Source organism: Mesoplodon mirus (genome assembly GCF_964341445.2).
Source record: "Mesoplodon mirus genome assembly, chromosome: 6".
Taxonomy (NCBI): domain Eukaryota; kingdom Metazoa; phylum Chordata; class Mammalia; order Artiodactyla; family Ziphiidae; genus Mesoplodon; species Mesoplodon mirus.
Genome location: NC_138982.1, coordinates 88,601,051 through 88,623,462, shown reverse-complemented (window position 1 = coordinate 88,623,462; position 22,412 = coordinate 88,601,051). Strand labels below are relative to the sequence as shown.

At 36.5% G+C, this 22,412-nt stretch overlaps 1 protein-coding gene across 1 annotated transcript in view; it reads right to left on the bottom strand.

The window, feature by feature from the left end:
* Positions 1 to 5,067: 5,067 nt before the first annotated feature.
* Positions 5,068 to 22,412, bottom strand: part of SLC9C1 (solute carrier family 9 member C1) — a gene marked incomplete at its 3' end in the record, with an annotated part of 106,126 nt that continues 88,781 nt past the window's right edge. The window contains exons 23-27 of the mRNA XM_082624359.1: positions 17,596 to 17,727; positions 17,277 to 17,462; positions 15,651 to 15,774; positions 7,376 to 7,440; positions 5,068 to 5,148 (exon numbers count right to left, since the gene is read on the bottom strand). Of these exons, the coding sequence (XP_082480485.1) occupies positions 5,068 to 5,148; positions 7,376 to 7,440; positions 15,651 to 15,774; positions 17,277 to 17,462; positions 17,596 to 17,727 (588 nt within the window). The remainder of the gene's footprint in view (positions 5,149 to 7,375; positions 7,441 to 15,650; positions 15,775 to 17,276; positions 17,463 to 17,595; positions 17,728 to 22,412) is intronic.

Sequence of the window (22,412 nt, the reverse complement as noted above, 5' to 3'; positions counted from 1 at the left end):
GATTTTAAAAGGGATCATTTGTTTATATAAGGAGTATTTGGTTTCAAAAAAGAGGTAGGAACACAGCTCCAATACCTCTCTAAGTGAGCTTTGGGGGAGGGATGTTAGCATATGACTTGCTGGGGGCAATAATAAAACAGAGGATTATTTTTAATGGTAATGGGACTATTTGAAACAAAATGGGAATTTTTTCAGCTCACTGAGAGGGCTCCTACAATGTACCCAGGAAGGTGGATGGTACAGCACTCTTCCCTGTCATTTCTTAGACTACTGTTTCAGAATGAATGACCCTTGGGAAGAATGTTCCTTCATCAGCAAAGTTTTCTGTTTTTCATTAGTAAGACTAACATAGAATATAGAAGGTTAAGTTATGTTTCTGGAGGGAAAAAAAATAATTCAAACTAGGTTTAAACACTGTAAAAGTTAAAAGCTAAGTTAAAAATAAAATTCCAAGACCAAGTAAAGCCCTTATTTAAAAATATTAAAAGCAGACAATATTCTGGGCCTTGTAAGCAAATAAGTGGGCTTCCCCTGAGGAGTCAAGGGGAAATGAGCTCTAAGCACCCTTCTCAGGCCAAAATCGGCATTACATTCTTTCTGGTGAAGGAGGAGGCCTGGGCACACCATCACCATACCCTGCTGAGGAGGGTGGGTATACACCTTGCAAGGTGCTGCAATTATTTCATATCTCAGTGCCTTGTTCAGGCTTCTTTCCCCATGTGGAAATGTTTACCTTCAAGGACACGGACCTAGCCAGACACTGACAATGACTAATATTTTTTGGAGTGTATCCTTCTCTTCTCCATTGGCTTAGATTTCCACCCCCCCCCAAAAAAATCTAGAGAACTTAAAAAGCATTGTAAATTATTCTGAATGTATTTGGGTGATTTGAGTACCAGTGTCATCACGTCTAGCTGTGACTTTGAGCACTTTTCTGAATTCTTTAAGCTCCATTACTTTCTCTTTAAAATGGGATGATGACAGTACCTACCACCTAAAGTTCATGTAATGATGGCTTAAGCTGAAATGAGGGCAAGACCCTCAGAAGAGTGCCTGGTGCACACTAAGCTCGCTGTCAGTGATGGCTACTGGTGGAGAGCACTTCTTCCCCCTCCTGATTTCTGGTCCAGATTGAGGGCTTCACTCTCCATTGCCTTAACACTCCTGGCCTGTCACCACCTCCTCATTCACTCGGCTGAGGTGGAGAGGCTTATCAGGTTAATGAATTTGGAAGCAGAGTCTGGATGTTCTTTGTCCAGCCCCTTCTTCCTTATTCCTTTTAGGGGCGAACTTGCCCTTAGAAATCTTATTTTCTACTGTTCTCAGCTATGCAGTAAGCTTAATGGTAAATGTCTACAGTGGTAAATCTGTCCAAATCTGGGAGTCAAAGGCAACCATGTATCCCATGTCAGCTCAGTCACTAATAAAGGTGTGTGTGTCGGTGTGGGGAGAGTGGGATGTGTGTGTTTTAGGTTCTAAGTGCCTTAATCCTCTGTCTTAATTTTCACTTGGTTCAAAACTCAGGAGAGGAAGGGTACTCATTAATAAGATCCCTCAGGTATTATGCTAAGTGAAATAAGTCAGACAGAGAAAGACAAATACATATCACTTACATGTGGAATCTAAAAAATGAAACAAGCTAGTGAATATAACAAAAAGGAAACAGACTCACAGGTATAGAGAACAAAGTAGTAGTTATCAGTGGGGAGAGGGAGAGGGGCAATATAGGGATAGGGGATTAAGAGGTACAAACTGTTATGTGTAAAATAAATACGCTACAAGGATATATTGCACAATACAGGGAATATAGCTAATATTTTATAATAACTAAAAATGAAGTATAACGTTAAAAATTGTGAATCACTATGTTGTACACCTGTAACTTGTATAGTATTGTACATCAACTACATCTCAGTAACAAAAAATAATGTCTCTTCAGACATTAAAAGAGCTGCCATGTAACTATCACTGGAAAAGAACTGGTTGAGTTTAGTTTTGGAGAGAAGTGATAGCAGTTTGATTTGACTTTCCCAACAGCAACAAACCAAACCGTCTTCTCCACAAGCACATTTTGTGAATGGAGTCTCTACACTTGGATTCTGAAAACTGTGCCTCCCACCAGTTGTAGCAAGAAAAAAGTTTGGAATAACATTTCCCAACCCCTGGGTGGGAGCATGATCCTAAAGACATATATTTAAATTTTTATAAATTCTTCAGATACTTATTTAAGACTTACCATACTGGAGGTATATATGGTGAAATAGCTAATCACAGGCTTGTTTTCAACTCTCTGCTCTGCCTCTTACTAGCTGGGAGGTTTTTGGCAAATTGCTCACACTCACTCTTTCAATTTACTCATTTGTAAATTGGAAATAATAGTAGCTACCTTACGTGGTTGTTGTGAAGATTATGTACGTTCATAACTGTACAGCATTTGTCATATACCAGCATACAGAAAGCACACAATATCTCTTCACTGTTAAGATTATCTTTTAAAATTATGTGCTGGGTATTGTGGTCATTGTTGTAAATATAATGATGAACAAAATGGACACTGGCAGTTTTGCTTAGGACTGAGTTACATGGTTCAGTCTAAATCCATTTCCATTCTTTGCTATTTTAATTCACTGAGTGCTTCCAAGATGAGTGAAGTGCAATGAATGACAAAAATCAATACTTGGTTCAAGAGCAACATTTAAAATACATTTTAATAGCATTTAATTTTCATAAAGTGAAGCAAACCATTTTTGCTTTAAGAGTAATATGCAAATTATTGAGGCGGCATAAGCTTATTTTCTGGCTCTAAAACTAAAACTCACACTAAAATTTTCTGGGGTGTTTTACATATTTTAAATAATACATATTTTAAATCAAGGAAATTTTGCAGAAAAAGTATTTTAAACGGAACAGTTGCAAGGTCCAAACTTCTTTCCTTGTGGCACCAAGAACATTTGCACAGGATCCAACTCGAAGTTTCTCCCTCGAGGTAGGGAAATGCATTTCAAAAACAGGAGGCATCTCATGACAGCAGTGCCAATGCATGTGTCAGTCTTCAAAACAGTCTTGTCAACCATTTCTAAAAAAAATGGAAAGGAAAGAAAACAAAGGCAAAAGAACTGGAATCGTTCAACATTGACCCACAACCCGGGATAAGATGTACTGGAGGGTCATTTTCATTCTCACAAGAAACATCTGGTCATTATTGATGAGGCCAAGGAAGGAAGTTGAGCAAGTGAGTGTGAATCATTCATCCTCATAAAGGGGTGGCAGCATCATTTAAACTGGGAGTCCGAATCCAAGTAGCCCTTGACGTCTGCTGAACCGGACAGGGGTATTTTATGCATTATCAGGAGGAGGGTTTTCCATTGTGGGAATAACTCACTGGAGTCATTATCACTCACTGAGTTTCAACTCTGGCTCTTACCACTCCCTTTCCTAACACTATGGATTGCTGAGTGTAAATGGTGGTAGAAAAGAAAAGACAACTTTAAAGTAATTTATATTTGAATAATCCTTGATAGTTTTACAATCATATTTTTCATTATAAGAGTAATAAAACTGCATAAAATAAGAGAGGTAAATAAGACCATCCCTACTCTCACCTTTCCACTTAATTACATCATTTGTATTTATCTTTTCTGGCCTTGTTTTATGCTAACAAAGTATAAGTACAGTTTTGCCTTCAGCTTTTATATTTTACATTGGACTACTCAACCAGTCTTTTTCATGGTTTTATGATAGTCCGTGTATGGATGTTCTGTAGTGAAATTATACACTTTCTCATTGTTGAACACTTAGGCTCTTTTAAATTTTTTGCCCCTAGAAATAGTAGTGTACTAGACATGTTGTACATATGTCTACTTGAATACTTTGGATTACTCTCTTTGGATTGATTTTTACTCTCTTAGGATTTCAATTTTCAGATTAATTTTTGAAAAAACGCTGAGCCCAAGTGTGTAAGCATTTTCATGACTTTTGTTAACAAATTACTTTTACTTATCCACCAGCTAAATATGAGAAAACAAGTATGACTCTATTTTCAGTTATTTCAAAGGAAATAATTCTACCATTGAATAAATTTTTTTCATTTAAAAAAACAAATGTTAATATTTCATTGTTATTTAGTTTTGCATTTTTTATTTTCTCTATATTCTGGGTATTGTCTTTTCCCTGAACTGGCTGTTCATAAGTTTGCCTGTTGGAATCATAGTGTTTTCCTCATCATTTTGTATACATTTTTCCCATGTGTTGCAAATGATTCTTGCAAACACCTTTTCAATGGTGTATTGTTAACTTTTAAATCTAGTTTTAAATATGATGTTTGTCATAGGAAGTGGTATGCAAGAGCTAACGTTTTTTAAATGGAGATAAGATTTATCTGAAGGTCATTTTTAACCCGGTGATATTCTTAATGTAACATAGAGTCATATAAAGCACTTATAAACACATATTTCCCCAGAGACACCACATTTTGAATGGCCAACAGTCAGGCTGGTCTACTCATTTTCCCCCCAAAGTCTTGCTCTCTTGTGTCTTCTATTCTGAGTGTCCGCCTCATTTCTCTACAAAGACTTTGTTTATGCTCAGTAGCTACTTTTTCTTTTTTGAATTCATTTAGCTTCAGTTGACGCTGTCCACGGTGTATCTCGTATTGTTATTTTAATTGTCTTCTGTGTGGTATGTTTTGTCTCCTTAACTAGAACATAAACTTTTGAACATGAAGTCATAGCTTATTGCCTGTTTACATCTTCCACAGTGCATGGCTGCCTGAAAAATGACCTGCCAAATTGGGAGCAACCAGTGTTGCATATGAGACTAAATAGCAGAATATAGAGAGGGAACCATGAGACTATGAAGTTTTCAGAAATCCAGATAAAGGAATCTTATTTTAAAATTAATCTTCCAAATTAGAATTTAGAGCTAGTGCCATTAGAAGCATCTCTGGCTAGTGGAAGGTGGTATAATCATACTATCACACAAAGGCAAATAAACTGGCTTCCTTCTACATCTCTGGGGACAGGTGTGCTCCTGATCATGTGGGAGAAACTGAGGCAGCTTACCAGACTTTCATTTAGGCTTATTATAGGCATCCTCATAGATGTTCTTATCCTCCGTGGTCTTAACAATTGATTCTGTAGGCTGTTGATTCTAAAAATGGAGATAGGAGTCAAAGTCTGTGACTGTTAATAAGGGTCAGATTTATAAAGCAGAGCTGGTGTCAAATCTGGTCTGTAGATCAGGGCACCTAGAACTGGGACTTCTGCCAGTGACAGCACTGTGTGGGGTCCAAAACATTTTGTAAGGAGCCACTTTATGTTGTGTCAGGCTTTTTCATTATGTAAAGGTAAAGCTACAATTCTGGGGAGGTAGTAGTAGGGCAATGGTTTGAGGTGAGTAGGAAGAGAGCTGGCTCAGAAACATAGCCAAGATCTGACATCAGGGAGAAAAAAGCATTTACTAAATAACACAATTTGTTGATCTCTGTATGTCTCAGTAGCTGATGTTTCTACCATTTAATGGACTGTCTCTCACTTTAACACTACTTCCCCTATGTTAGCAACCATCACGCAATCCCTTTTTTAATTAAGAAAAAGCAGTATTTTGGGGCAAAATGTACCGGGAGAGCACTAGCTTCCCTGCCTCTTCCCTCCATCCCCTCAAATATGCTATTAACATGAATCCTACAGGCTTGGCAGCCTGCCAGGACTAAGGAGAAAGATGGCTTAATCGGTAAGCTAGACGAAGCCATCTAATATTTTATCTTAAGTGTCTTACTCCTCTTTCTTTGTTTTTTAATTGTAATTTCCCTTTGTTATTTCCTAGTCTTCAGCAGCAACTGTGTTTGCGAGAATTAGAGGAGGTGACTGTATCCATTTTTTTTTCAAGAAAATTAACATGGGGAGAGCAAAAGAGGTTTGGAGAAGTAGTTTACAATGTTAAGAAGGGGTTAACAAAGAATAATAGACATTCTGTGTATGTATTGCTTGTTATATGTCAAATACTATGCAGCGTACTTCCCATTTCTTTAATCCCCATGTAGTCGCACTACATGAAATAGGCATTGTTATTATCCCTGTAGTATAGACAGGGAAAAAGTGATGCTCAGGCAGGTTGAGAAACTTGTCCAAGGTCACATGGCTAATATGTGATGGAACCAGGAGACAAACCAGAGAATTTCATGCTAGAGCCCATACTCTTAGCCCCAAAGATATTGGGTCAGGAGTTCTAGGTAACAAGCAACAACCAGGGCGGGTTTGAGGAAAAGCTTCCCCAGGAAGACTCCAAAATACTTAGGGAGAAAATGAACTTCCTGATTTTATGCAGAATGAGAACATGTGTGTTAAAGAAGAGTATTGGCCTCTTGAAGATCTGACAACTTCGACACATTTGAGTTTAAGACAGACATGAGAAAAATACCTTCAACATCCCCCATGGAACCTATAATCACCTTTCATTCAACATACAGTCATGAGGAGAGTTTCGGGGGAAAGGGGGTGTGTGTTTTGAGTTTGGTGCCTACTTCTAATAGAGCAAATAGACTTAACTGATGTAAAACATTTTAAACAATCAAATATACAATTTTCTGATGTATTTGTAGTAGATATTTCTCAGATTCTGGGAATGATAATCAACATCTCCTAGAAAAATACAACCAGCTTGGAAAAGACAAGAATTAAAAATAAATTTTTCCTGAAACTAATATGTCAAATATGCCTCAATTGGGCTTCCCTGGTGGTGCAGTGGTTAAGAATCTGCCTGCCAATGCAGGAGACATGAGTTCAAGCCCTGGTCCAGGAAGATCCCACATGCTGTGGAACAAATAAGCTCGTGTGCCACAACTACTGAGCCTGCACTCTAGAGTCCGTGTGCCACAACTACTGAGCCTGTGTGCCACAACTACTGAAGGCCGCATGCCTAAAGCCTGTGCTCCCAACAAGAGAAGCCACCACAATGAGAAGCCTGCACACCACAACGAAGAGTAGCCCCCACTGGCTGCAACTAGACAAAAGCCCACGTGCAGCAACAAAGACCCAACACAGCCAAAAATAAAATAAATGAATTTTAAAAATATGCCTCAATTAAAAAAAAGAAAATTTATTTAAAAAAATTAAATAAACTCTCTACCCCACCTGGAACTCCCTAAAATCCAGTCTACAGGTAGGCTGGTGTAGATCTAGTGAGATAGAGTCGTCCCTAGGTATCAGCAGGGGATTGGTCCCAGGACCACATTCCCTCTTCCCACGCATACCAAAATCCATGGATGCTTAAGTCTCTTATATAAAGTGGCATAGTACAGTCGGCGCTCAGTATCCACGGGTTCCGTGTTCTAGGATATGGAGGGCTGACTGTACTTTCAGTCTATTTCTCAGTTTACCTGAGTACTTGTCTCTTCTTGAGGGTGTTCTTCATTTATTCTGCTTGCAGCTGCTTCAGAAAAGACTGTGTTAGTTCAAGCACTGAAACAAAGGACTGTATCAAATAGTCTGACTCTCAAAGTCAACCATGTTCAAGTCACTTACACCCAGGACATGTGATCTGAAATTGGTGGTAATTTCAATTGGTAGCAAGTGGGGTCACTTTTCAAAAAAGGTATTAAAAGTCCTCTATTATTAAGATTGTGTAACAATTGTGCAGAAGGTTTGGAAAGTAGAGAGACAAAATCATTTATTGTCCCACCATCCCCAAAATACTTTTATATTAATATGTATTGAGCATGCCAGGCCCATTGGTAAGCAATGGGGATACATAAGAAAACAAACGAGTTATGATCCGTGCCTTCTTGGAGCAGACGGACCAGCAAAAAAAAATACAAAATGGGAAAATAAGACTGTGTGCATAGCGGGCTATGGGAGCACAAAGGAGAGTGAAGTGTTGTGAATTTAGAATGTATCAATGATGCTGAGATTTGAAGAATAAGAAGTTAGGTCCGTGGAATGGGGAGATGTGGGGAGAGGAATGTTTAGAACTTCCAGGAAGAAGGAAAAGAAAGAATGTGCAAAAGTTCAGGAATGAGAAAATATGAGGTCTCCCAGATTATGTGAACCATTAGCCATTTGGTATGGCTATGTTTTAGAGAATGGGGAGGGGAGATGGCTGAAGAAAGAGAAGATGGTGAAGGTTTCAATACCATGTCCCATTTCTGCTTAATCTAAAGATGAGAGGAGACTCACGTGATGACAGTATTGTGTGTCCACATGGATTCAAAGGTATATAATTGTAACATAATAAAGATAAAATTTGTTTAATATTAGCAACACAATGTTGTATTATTGGTATTTTTATTTGACGTGTATCATTGGTCTTTTCCAAGTTACTACATGGGAAATTAATTGACTAATGGTTATTTAGCATTTAATCATGTTGACTAATGTGTTAATTTAATTAACCATTCATTTATCATTAGCCATTTTGATAACTTCTACTTTTTATTTTTATAAATACTGCTCAATTACCTTTTCCACTATTTTGCTTTATTTCTATACAATAAATGTCTAGAAATTATATTAGTTAATTTTTTATTGAGGTATAAATAACATATATAGAAATTATATTATTTAGGCAAAGGATATAAAAACTTTTATGGCTTTTGGAATCTTGTGATAAATTTATTTTATCAATTAGTACTGGTATCAAGGTAAGAATGTATACCAGATTCACATTTTTTTGAGCATTAGGCATTATAATTCTTTAAAAATCTCACTAATTAAACAGACCAATATTTAATTTCTGTTTCTATAAATGTTAGTAGTGTTGAACTTTTTTACATTTTGTTTTCAATATAACTTTTCTTCCATGAATTGTCCTTTGCTGATCTCTTGATTGGTAATATTTTTATTGACACAGAATTTTAAAATTAATTTCTATATTTCTAAATTTAGAACTATGTTCTTTTCAGTGAAATGGTAAATATTAAATTATATTACTATTTATTCCATAATTTAATTATTTACCAGTTAATTTTTAAATCTACCTCAAACTCATTTTCCAAATTTTAATCAGTGGCTTAATAGTATTTATTATAATCATTGATGTTCTGATTCAACTTTATTCTTGCAATATTTGTATGAATAGGCTTTATACTAAGGTTATTTACTGGGGCCCTGAACCAAGATGACAGAATAGAAGGACGTGCTCTCACTCCCTCTTGCGAGAACACCAGAATCACAACAAGCTGCTGGACAATCATCGACAGGAAGACATTGGAATTCACCAAAAAATATACCCCCCCCAAAAAAAAATATATATATATACCCCACATCCAAAGACAAAGGAGAAGCCACAATGAGAGGGTAGGAGGGGGCACAATCACAGTAAAATCAAATCCAGTAACTGCTGAGTGGGTGACTCACAGACTGGAGAACACTTATACCACAGAAGTCCACCCACTGGAGTGAAGGTTCTGAGCCCCATGTCAAGCTTTCCAACCTGGGGGTCCGGCAACAGGAGGAGGAATTCCTAGGGAATCACACTTTGAAGGCTAGTGGGATTTCACTGCAGGACTTCGACAGGACTAGGGGAAACAGAAACTCCACACTTGGAGGGCACACACAAAGTAGTGTGTGCATCAGGACCCAGGGGAAGGAGCAGTGACCTTAGAGGATACTGAACCAGACCTACCTGCTAGTGTTGGAGGGTCTCCTGCAGAGGTGGGGGGTGGCTCTGTTTCACCTTGGGAACAAGGACACTGGCAGCAGAAGCTCTGGGAAGTACTCCTTGGTGTGAGTCCTCCCAGAATCTGCCATTAGTGCCACCAAACAGCCCAGGTAGTCTCCAGTGTTGGGTTGTCTCAGGCCAAACAACCAACAGGGAGGGAACCCAGCCCCACCCATCAGCAGACAGGTGGATTAAAGTTGTACTGAGCTCTGTCCACCAGAGCAACAGTCAGCTCTACCCACAACGAGTCCCTCCCATCAGGAAACTTGCACAAGCCTCTTAGATAGGCTCATCCACCAGAGGGAAGACAGCAGAAGCAAGAAGAACTATAATCCTGCAGCCTGCGGGGAAAAAAACCACATTCACAGAAAGATAGACAAGATGAAAAGGCAGAGATCTATGTACCAGATGAAGGAAAAAGATAAAACCCCAGAAAAACAACTAAATGAAGTGGAGATAGGCAACCTTCCAGAAAATGAATGCAGAATAATCATAGTGAAGATGATCCAGGACCTCTGAAAAAGAATGGAGGCAAACATCAAGAAGATCCAAGAAATGTTTAACAAAGAGAAGAATTAAAGAACAAACAGAGATGAACAATAAAATAAATGAAATGAAAACACACTAGAAGGAATCAACAGCAGAATAACTGAGGCAGAAGAATGGATAAGTGACCTGGAAGACAGAATGGTGGAATTCACTGTCATGGAACAAAATAAAGAAAAAAGAATGGAAAATAATGAAGACAGCCTAAGAGACCTCTGGGACAACATTAAATGCAACAACATTCGCATTATAAGGGTCCCAGAAGGAGAAGAGAGAGAGAAAGGACCCGAGAAAATATTTGAAGAGATTATAGTCGAAAACTTCCCTAACATGGGAAAGGAAATAGCCACCCAAGTCCAGGAAGTGCAGTGAGTCCCATACAGGATAAACCCAAGGAGAAACATGCAGAGACACATAGTAATCAAATTGGAAAGAATCAAAGACAAAGAAAAGTTATTGAAAGCAACAAGGGAAAAATGACAAATAATATACAAGGGAACTCCCATAAGGTTAATGGCTGATTTCTCAGGGGAAACGCTACAAGCCAGAAGGGAGTGGCATGATATACTTAAAGTGATGAAGGGAAGAACCTACAACCAAGATCACTATATCCGGCAAGGATCTCTTTCAGATTTGATGGAGAAATCAAAAGCTTTACAGAAAAGCAAAAGCTAAGAGAATTCAGCACCACAAAACCAGCTCTACAACAAATGCTAAAGGAACTTCTCTAAGTGGGAAACACAAGAGGATAAAAGGACCTACAAAACAAACCCAAAACAATTAAGAAAATGGTCATAGGAACACACATATCAATAATTACCTTAAAGGTGAATGGGTTAAATGCTCCAACCAAAAGACACAGGCTTCCTGAATGGATACAAAAACCCATCTATATGCTGTCTACAAGAGACCCACTTCAGACCTAGAAACACACACAGACTGAAAGTGAGGGTATGGAAAAAGATATTCCATGCATATGGAAATCAAAAGAAAGCTAGAGTAACAATACACATATCTGATAAAATAGATTTTAAAATAAAGAATGTTACAAGAGACAATGAAGGACCCTACATAATGATCAAGGGATCAATCCAAGAAGAAGATATAGCAATTATAAATATATATGCACCTAACATAGGAGCACCTCAGTACATAAGGCAACTGTTAATAGCTACAAAAGAGGAAATCGACAATAACACAATAATAGTGGGGGACTTTAACACCTCACTTACACAAATGGACAGATCATCCAAACAGAAAATTAATAAGGAAACACAAGCTTTACATCACACAATAGACCAGATAGATTTAATCGATATTTATAGAACATTCCATCCAAAAACAGCAGATTACACTTTCTTCTCAAGTGCACGTGGAACATTCTCCAGGATAGATCATATCTTGGGTCAAAAATCAAGCCTCAGTAAATTTAAGAAAATTGAAATCACATCAAGTATCTCTTCTGACCACAACACTATGAGATTAGAAATCACTTACAGGGAAAGAAATGTAAAAAACAGAAACACATGGAGGCTAAACAATAACTAAACAATACCTAATGACTAAATTTAGTTATTACTAAATAACCAAGAGATCACCGAAGACATCAAAGAGGAAACCAAAAAATACCAGAGACAAATGACAATGAAAACACAATGATCCAAAACCTATGGGATGCAGCAAAAGCAGTTCTGAGAGGGAAGTTTATATCTATACAAGCTTACCTCAAGAAACAAGAAAAGGGCTTCGCTGGTGGCGCAGTGGTTGAGAGTCTGCCTGCCGATGCAGGGGACATGGGTTCGTGCCCCGGTCTGGGAAGATCCCACATGCCGCGGAGCAGCTGGGCCCGTGAGCCATGGCCGTTGAGCCTGCGCATCCGGAGCCTGTGCTCCACAACGGGAGAGGCCACAACAGTGAGAGGCCCGTGTAATGCAAAAAAAAAAAAAAAGAAAGAAAAAGAAACAAGAAAAATCTCAAATAAACAATCTTACCTTACACCTAAAGGAACTAGAGAAAGAAGAACAAACAAAACCCAATGTTAACAGGAGAGAAATCATAAAGATCAGAGCAGAAATAAATGAAATAGAAACAAAGAAAACAATAGCAAATATCAATAAAACTAAAAGCTGGTTCTTTGAGAAGATAAACACAATTTATAAACCATTAGCTAGACTCATCAAGAAAAAGAGGGAGAGGACTCAAATCGATAATATTAAAAATGAAAAAGGAGAAGTTACAACAGACACTGCAGAAATACAAATCATCCTAAGAGACTACTGCAAGCAGCCCTATGCCAATAAAATGGACAACCTGGAAGAAATGGACAAATTCTTAGAAAGGTATAACCTAACAAGACTGAACCAGGAAGAAATAGAAAATATGAACACACCAATCACAGTAATGAAATTGAAACTGTGATTAAAAATCTTCCAACAAACAAAAGTCCAGGACCAGATGGCTTCACAGGTGAATTGTACCAAACATTTAGAGAAGAACTTACACCTATCCTTCTCAACTCTTCTGAAAAATTGCAGAGGAAGGAACATTCCCAAACTCATTCTATGAGGCCACCATCACCCTGATATCAAAACAAGACAAAGATACTACAAAAAAAGAAAATTACAGATAAATATCACTGATGAATATAGATGCAAAAATACTCAACAAAATACTAACAAACAGAATCTAACAACACATTAAAAGGGTCATACACCATGATCAAGTGGGATTTATCCCAGGGATGCAAGGATTCTTCAATATATGCAAATCAATCAATGTGATACACCATATTAACAAATTGAAGAATAAAAACCATATGATCATCTCAATAGATGTAGAAAAAGCTTTTGACAAAATTCAACACCCATTTATGATAAAAACTCTCCAGAAAGTGGGCATAGAGGGAACCTACCTCAACATAATAAAGGCCATATATGACAAACCCACAGCAAACATCATTCTCAATGGTGAAAAACTGAAAACATTTCCTCTAAGATCAGGAATAAGGCAAGGATGTCCACTCTCACCACTATTATACATAGTTTTGGAAGTCCTAGCCATGGCAATCAGAGAAGAAAAAGAAATAAAATAATACAAATTGGAAAAGAAGAAGTAAAACTGTCACTGTTTGCAGATGATATGATACTATACATAGAGATTCCTAAAGATTCCACCAGAAAACTACTGGAGCTAATCAATGAATTTGGTAAAGTTGCAGGATACAAAATTAATGCACAGAAATCTCTTCCATTCCTATACACTAATGATGAAAATTTGAAAGAGAAATTAAGGAAACACTGCCATTTACCATTGCAACAAAAATAATAAAATACCTAGGAATAAACCTGCCTAGGGAGACGAAAGACCTGTATGCAGAAAAGTATAAGACACTGATGAAAGAAATTAAAGATGATACCAACAGATGGTGAGATATACCATGTTCTTGGATTGGAACAATCAATATTGTGAAAATGACTATATTACCCAAAGCAATTTACAGATTCAATGCAATCCCTATCAAATTACCAATGGCATTTTTTATAGAACTAGAACAAAAAATCTTAAAATTTGTCTGGAGACAAAAAAGACCCCGAATAACCAAAGCTGTCTTGAGGGAAAAAAATGGAGCTGGAGGAATTAGACTTCCTGACTTCAGACTATACTAGAAAGCTACAGTAATCAAGACAATATGGTACTGGCACGAAAACAGAAATATAGATCTATGGAACAAGATAGAAAGCCCAGAGATAAACCCACGCACCTATGGTCAACTAATCTATGACAAAGGAGGCAAGGATATAGAATGGAGAAAAGACAGTCTCTTCAATAAGTGGTGATGGGAAAACTAGACAGCTACATGTAAAAGAATGAAATTAGAACACTCCCTTACACCATATACAAAATAAACTCAAAATGGATTAGAGACCTAAATGTAGGACTGGACACTATAAAACTCTTCAAGGAAAACATAGGAAGAACATTCTTTGACATAAATCACAGCAAGGTCTTTTTTGATCCACCTCCTAGAGTAATGGAAATAAAAACAAAAATAAACAAATGGGACCTAATGAAACTTAAAAGCTTTTGCACAGCAAAGGAAACTACAAATAAGATGAAAAGGCAACCCTCAGAATGGGAGAAAATATTTGCAAATGAATCAATGGACAAAGGATTAATCTTCAAAATATATAGACAGCTCATGCAGCTCAACATTAGAAAAACAAACAACTCAATCCAAAAATGGGCAGAAGACCTAAAGAGATATTTCTCCAAAGAAGACATACAGATGACAAAGAAGCACATGAAAAGCTGCTGAACATCACTAATTTTTAGAGAAATACAAATCAAAACTACAATGAGGTGTCACCTCACACCAGTTAGAATGGTCATCATCAGAAAATCTGCAAACAGCAAATGCTGGAGAGGGTGTGGAGAAAAGGGAACTCTCTTGCACTTTTGGTGGGAATGTAAATTGATACAGTCACTATGGAGAACACTATGGAGGTTCCTTAAGAAACTAAAAATAGAATTACCATATGATCCATCAATTCCACTACTGGGCATATACCCAGAGAAAACCATAATTCAAAAAGACATCTGCAACCCAATGTTCATTGCAGCACTATTTACAATAGCCAGGTCATGGAAGCAACATAAATGCTCATCAACAGCCGAATGGATAAAGAAGATGTGGTACATATATACAATGGAATATTACTCAGCCATAAAAAGGAATGAAATTGGGTCATTTGTGGAGACATGGGTGGATCTAGAGACTGTCATACAGAGTGAAGTAAGTCAGAAAGAGAAAAACAAATATCATATATTAATGCATATGTGGGGAACCTAGAAAAATGTACAGATGAACTGGTCTGCAGGGCAGAAATAGAGACACAGATGTAGAGAATAAACATATGGACACCAAGTGGGGAAAGCGGTGTGGGGTGGGGGTCGTGGTGTGATGAATTGGGTGATTGGGATTGACATGTAGACACTGATGTGTATAAAACTGATGACTAATAAGAACCTGCTGTATAAAAAATAAATAAAGTTCAAAAAAAATTTTTTTAAATAATAAGGTTATTTAGTCACATTATTTATAACTCTGTTGTTCAGACAGTGCAACAATATTTTCACTATTACTGCTATATAAAATATTTTAACTTTTGGGATGAATTAGAAATTCCCTCATTCATTACTTTTATACATGAATAATGTGTATAATATATAATACATATTATAATTATATGTGTTTGTTTTTATAGATTAAATATTAAAATTTCTAATAACTTAGATGTTTTCAGTTTTAATTCACACATTGGATATCAAATATGGCAGATAAAAGGATTCCTCAATACTCTAGGTAGAAAGCATACAAGTTTCCAAATACATATAGGACTATTTTACAAAAGGAAAGTAAGTTCCCAATTACTCAGAAAAATCTAACATACCTGATGTTTCAGGATGAGCTGGTTTACGTGAAGTTATATACCTTCTAGTGTTCCACCTGAATTTTTTTGAATCAATCGGAGTTTGAACAATTGTTACCTTTGTGAAATCTTCAGTGCCTTGTATCTGAAAGTTGACAGATTACAAGCTATATCATACAGTTGAATGTTCCTCTGTTGGGCTACTATCTCAGACCCTCTCTAAATATCTGGGCCTGAAAATTGACAGTATCAAGAGATATTAGATACCTTTAAATACCTGGGTATGTTAGTTTTGTGAGAGTCAATATTCTACATACTTTCACTGATTTTTAATTATTTTTCTCATTTTATTACAAATGAGAAAAATAATCAAGAGTTAATCATCAATGACCCTTTAAAATATCACCCAGAAAGTTTTTCTATGTGGCAGGAAGAAAGTTTGAAAATCAATGGATTTCAAGAAATCTTCCAACCTTGTGACTGTCTTCAATATGCTTTGAATAACATTGGTGCCCAAATCCACAGTGAGCAGAGTTTTTTGCCTAGGAGAGTAGACAGAGTTGGGCAGGTTTGGGCTGCTTTGAGAATCTCTTACTTGGTCATCTAAATTCCCAACCAGCACCCCCAACTAAGCTCTATTATTATGTATTCAAGAATAGAGTTGAGGAGCACCATAGTTAAGAATAATGTTTTACTTCCTCTCACTTGGCATCAAATTGGTGCTAGTGGCATCCACGTAGAAAATTTTCTTGTGACTGTTTCTCAGCTTAGGATTCCTCTTATTCCTACCTCATTTTTTTCCTTGTGTCCCAAATCTACCTTTTAAGCACTTCTACCATAGCTGTAAATATTTATTAATCTATTTATATATGTTTCTTTTCGCTTTGTTGAGAGATCTCTTGAGGGCAAGCTGAAAGTCTCATTCATTTTGACCACTTTAGCATCTAGCACTGTTTCTGTCATAGTTGCTTTAAAAAAATACCTGATTTAATTGACTCTAGGTCCCTCTTTCAAGTTACTTTCTTTAGCTGTATTTTATGCATCCTCTGATTCCTCCTGACATGTGCCTCTCTTGCTCTACCCCAATGAGCACACACACACACACACACACACACACACACAATACAGTCTTACTTCTTTCTTCTCATGGCACAGCTTCTCATTTTAATTGGAAGGGTAACACAACAGCTTAAATATGAGAAGTCCTTCATTTCTACATTCACTTTCAAAGTAGCTGGGGAAATACCACTGATACTCACTTCAGCATGGTACTGACAGAATATGTTTAGAGCACTGCTGTTACAGTCCAGAGAGAGTAGTCCTTCTGCAATATGTACATGAACTTAATAGGTCCTCTTTTGCTATTTACAGTTGCACCAAAATCTAACTGTGGTCAAAATGTATAGCTTGGCCTAATTCATTGACAGTGAATAGGAATAGCTTGGTGTTTGGGCTACCCAGTGCCAAAGCAATCAATTAATTTGGTGTGTGTGTTTTGTGTGTGTGTGTGTGTGTGTGTGTGTGTGTGTATGGAGGTGGTGGGGGAAAGGGAGAGAATGGGAAGGTGGAAAAGTGACAGTTTTTCTAATATTAGCACGTTGGACAAATGGCATACTGACCTGAAGATATGAATCAATATTTCTTTACCTGATGGCATGTTATAGGAATTAAGAAAGGAGCCTTATAAGCTTTTCGTAACTGACAATCTTCCACGGCTCCATGAATGAGGATGACATAAATTACAGTTTCATCATAGATATCAGTTTTGGTGTTCTTTGGTATATCTTTTACATAAATGTTACAGAGTTTTAACTGCATCTTGTAATTCCAATCCTATAAGAAAAACACAATTTCATAGTCTATTGTTTATAAAGTTTAATATAAATTCCTAAATAGTTAATTTCTAACAAAACTTTAGGGCAATTTCACTCAGAGAGAAGTACAATTTTATATAAACACCTCTTACCTCATAAGATAAATGTTCCCTGATTTTTTTGGCAGTAATAGAAAGTCCAAGTTTTAGCCACATTTTATATTCAATGTGAGGACAGAATTGTTCAAAAGCTTCATACAAGTGATGTTTGGGAATAAAGTATGCCTGGAAAAAAGAGGATATCATTTTTTTAAGTCTTTTATTGAATTTGTTACAATATTGCTTCTGTTTTATGTTTTGGTTTTTTGGCCACGAGGCATGTGGGATCTTAGTTTCCCAACCTGGGATGGAACCCACACCCCCTGCATTGGGAGGTGAAGTCTTAACCACCTGACCGCCAGGGAAGTCCCAGAGGATATCAGTTTAAAATTTCATCCTGTGCGCCCATGATTTAATGAAATGAGGTTTTCTCATTTATATATGTAACATTAAAGCTAATAATTTAAATTATATAGATTCATGTTATTTCCTGGAAACCTAATAAAACGTATCTATTTAGTAAATATTTGTGCCATCTTGTCATACACTAAGCACTAAAAGACTACATGATCCAATGAGAGGTTCTTTATTATTCTTATAGATTCTGAAAAAAATAGAAAACAAAGTATCAAAGATCATTTAACCTTTTATAAAAACATAAGTATTTCTAAAAACACATTATTTGAATGGAGCAAGTGTTTTGGTCAATAATAAAATGCGGATACTAACAATGAACAGACTATTGGCTATTAGGAATAAGTTGTTATGAATACACAAGCATTGTGTATGTTGGTTTTAATTTCTCTTAGTAAGTATCTATGAGTGGGGTTGCTGGGTAATAAGGTAAGTGTGTATTTAACCTTATGAGAAACTGCCAAACTGTTTTCAGATGAAGCTGTAACATTTTACCCTTTAACTAACCATGTATGAGAATTTCAGTTGCTTCACATCCTTGCTAATACCCTGTGTTCAGTTTTTTTTATTTTTAGCCAATGTAGTAGGTGTGTAGTGATAACTTATCGTGATTTTAATTTGAATTTCTCTGAGAGCTAATGATATTGATTATCTTCTTCATGTGTTTATGGGCAATTTGTATATTGTTTTGTGAAGTATCTGTTCAAATCCTTTGCCCAATTTTTAAAATTGAAGCATAGTTGATTTACAATATTATACTAGTTTCAGGTGTACAACATAGTGATACAGTACTATTATAGATTATACTCCACTTAAAGTTATTACAAAGTATTGACTCTATTCCCTGTACTGTGCAATATATTTTTGTAGCTTATTTATTTTATACATAGTAGTTTGTACCTCTTAATTCTCTACCTTTATTTTGTCCCACCCCCTTCCCTCTCCTTATTGGTAACCACTAATTTGTTTTCTGTATCTGTGAGTCCATTTCTCTTTTGTCATATTAATTTGTTTGTTTTCTTTTTTTAGATTCCACATATAAGTGATAACTTATAGTATTTGTCTTGCTCTGACTTATTTCACTAAATATAATACCCTCCAGGTCCATCCATGTTGTTGCAAATGGCAGAATTTCATTCTTTTTTTATGGCTTAGTAATATTACCATATATATGTATATAATATATATATATACATTACCACTTAGGTTGCTTCCATGTCTTGGCTGTTATAAATAATACTGCTGTGAACACTGGGGTACATGTATCTTTTCGAATTAATGTTTTCATTTTCTTCATATACCCATCCAAGAGCAGAATTCCTGGATTATATGGTAGCTCTATTTTTAGTTTTTAGGAACCTCCATACTGTTTTCCATAGTGGCACAAATTTACATTCCCACAAACAGTGTACTAGGCCACCCTTTATCCATATCCTCACCAACATTTGTTATTTGCAGACTTTTTTATTTTTTTCACTTTTTGACCACATCATGCAGTATGTGGGATCTTAGTTCCCCAACCAGGGATCAAACCTGGGGTGTCTACGGTGGAAGCACAGAGTCTTAAACACTGGACTGGCAGGGAAGTCCCATTGTTATTTGTAGACTTTTTGATGATAGCCATTCTGACAGAGGTGAGCTGGTATCTCATTGTGGTTTTGATTTGCATTTCTCTGATAATTAGCAATGATGAGCATCTTTTCATGTGCCTGTTGGCCTTCTGTATATCTTCTTTGGAAAATATCTATTCAGGTCTTCTGTGCATTGTGTAATTGAGTTGTTTTGATATTGAGTTATATGAGCTGTTTATATATTTTGATATTAACCTGTTATTAGTCATGTAATTTACAAATATTTTCTCCCAATCAATAAGTTGTCTTTTTGTTTTGTAGACGGTTTCCTTTGTCATGGAAAATCTTGTAAGATTGCTTTTGTTTCCTTTGCCTTAGGAGACAGATCCAAAAAAATATTGCTACGATTTATATCAAAGAGTGTTCTGCCTATGCTCTTTTCTAGGAGTTTACAATATCCAGTCTTACATTTAGGTCTTTAATTCATTTTGAGTTTATTTTGTATATGGTGTGAGAAAAAAGAGTTCTAATTTCATTTTTACATGTAGCTGTCCAGTTTTCCCAGCAACACTTATTGAAGAGCTTGTCTTTTCTCCATTGTGTATTTTTGCCTTCTCTGTGGTAAATTAGTTGACCATAAGTACGTGGATTTATTTCTGGGTTCCCTATTCTGTCCCATTAATCTGTGTCTGTTCCTGTGCCAGTACCATACTGTTTTGCTTACTGAAGCTTTGTAGCATAGTCTGAAATCAGGGAGCATGCTATCTCCAGCTTTGCTCTTTTTTCTCAAGATTTCTTTGGCAATTTTGTGTCTTTGGTAGCTCCATATAAATTTTAGGATTATTTGTTCTAGTTCTGTGAAAAATGTCATGGGTAGTTTGATAAGGATTGCATTAAATCTATAGACTGCTTAGGGTAGTATGGACATTTTAACAATATTTTCTTCCAATCCATGAACACAGGATATCTTTCCATTTCTTTGTATTATCTTTAATTTCCTTCATCAATGTTTTATAGTTTTCAGAGTATAGGTCTTTTACCTCTTTGATTAAGCTTATTCCTATATATTTTATTCTTTTTGATGGGTTAAACGAGACTGTTTTCTTTTATTCTCTTTCTGATAGTTCATTATTTGTGTATTGAAAAGAATTATATTAATCTTGTACTCTGCAACTTTACTGAATTCCTCTATTGGTTCTAATAGTTTTTTTGGTGGAGATTTTAGGGTTTTGTCATCTGCAAACAGTGACAGTTTTACTTCTTTGTTTTCAGTTTGGATGCCTTTTATTTGTTTTTCTTCTCTGATTGCTGTGGCTAGGACTTCCAATGGAAAGTTAAATATAACTGGCGAGAGTGAGCATCCTTGTCTTGTTCCTGACTGTAGAGGAAAAGCTTTCAACTTTTCACCATTGAGTGTGATGTTAGCTGTGGATTTGTCATAAATGGCTTTCATTATGTTGAGATATGTTCTCTCTATACCAACTTTGATGAGGGTTTTTATCATGAATGAATGTTGAATTTTGTCAAATCCTTTTTCTGTGTCTCCTGTGATGATCGTGTGATTTTTATCCTTCATTTTGTTAATGTGGTGAATCACATTGTTTGATTTTTAGATAACGAACCATCCATGCATCCTTGGAATAATTCCACTTGGTCATGGTGTATGATCTTTTTTACATATTGTTGAATTCAGTTTGCTAATATTTTATCAAGGATTTTTGCACCTATATTCATCATAGATATTGGCCTGTAATTTTCTTTCTTTCTCGTTTTTCAGAGTAGTAGTCATGTATTGTAGTCATGTATTGCTTAGAATCTTCCCTCTTAGAACTGCTCTTGCTGTGTCCCACAGATTTTGCAAAGTTGTGTTTTTATTTTCATTTGTCTTGAGGTATTTTCTGATGTACTCTTTGATTTTTTCATTGACCCACTGTTTTTCTTGGTAGCATGTTCTTTCTTTCTTTCTTGTTTTCTTTCTTTCTTTCCATATTTATTTATTTATGGCTGCATTGGGTCTTCGTTGCTGTGCACGGGTTTTCTCTCGTTGTGGCAAGTGGGGGCTGCTCTTTGTTGCAATGTACAGGCTTCTCATTGCGGTGGCTTCTCTTGTTGTGGACCACGGGCTCTAGGTGTGAGGGCTTCATTAGTTGTGGCACACAGGCTCAGTAGTTGTGGCTCATGGGCCCTAGAGCACAGGTTCAGTAGTTGTGGCACACAGGCTTAGTTGCTCCGTGCCATGTGGGATCTTCCCAGACCAGGGCTCAAACCTGTGTCCCCTGCATTGGCAGGTGGATTCTTAACAACTGCACCACCAGGGAAGTCCAGTAACATGTTTTTTAGTCTCCACGTGTTTGTGTTTTCCCCAGTTTTCTTTCTGTAATTGACTTTAGTTTCATATCACTGTGGTTGGGGAAAATGCTTGATGTAATTTCTCTCTTCCTAAATTTGTCAAGACTTGTTTTGTGGACTAGTATGTGATCTATCCTGAAGAACATTCCATGTACACTTGAAAAGAATTTGTCTTCTGCTGTTTTTGAATGGAAAGTTCTGTAGATTTTTATTAAGTCCAACTGGTCTTGTATGTCATTTAAGACCACTGTTTCCGTATTGATTTTCTGTCTGGGTGATATGTCCATTGATGTAAATGGGGCATTAAAAGTCCCCTGCTATTACTGTATTGTCAATTTCTCCCTTTATGTCTGTTAATATTTGCTTTATATATTTAGGTGCTCCTTATATTTGGTGCATATATGTTAATGAGTGTTATATCCTCTTCTTTTATTGATCCCTTTATCATCATATAATTCCTTTCTTTGGCTTTTGTTATAGACTTTGTTTTAAAGTCTATTTTGCCTGATGTGAGTATTGCTACCACAGCTTTCTTAT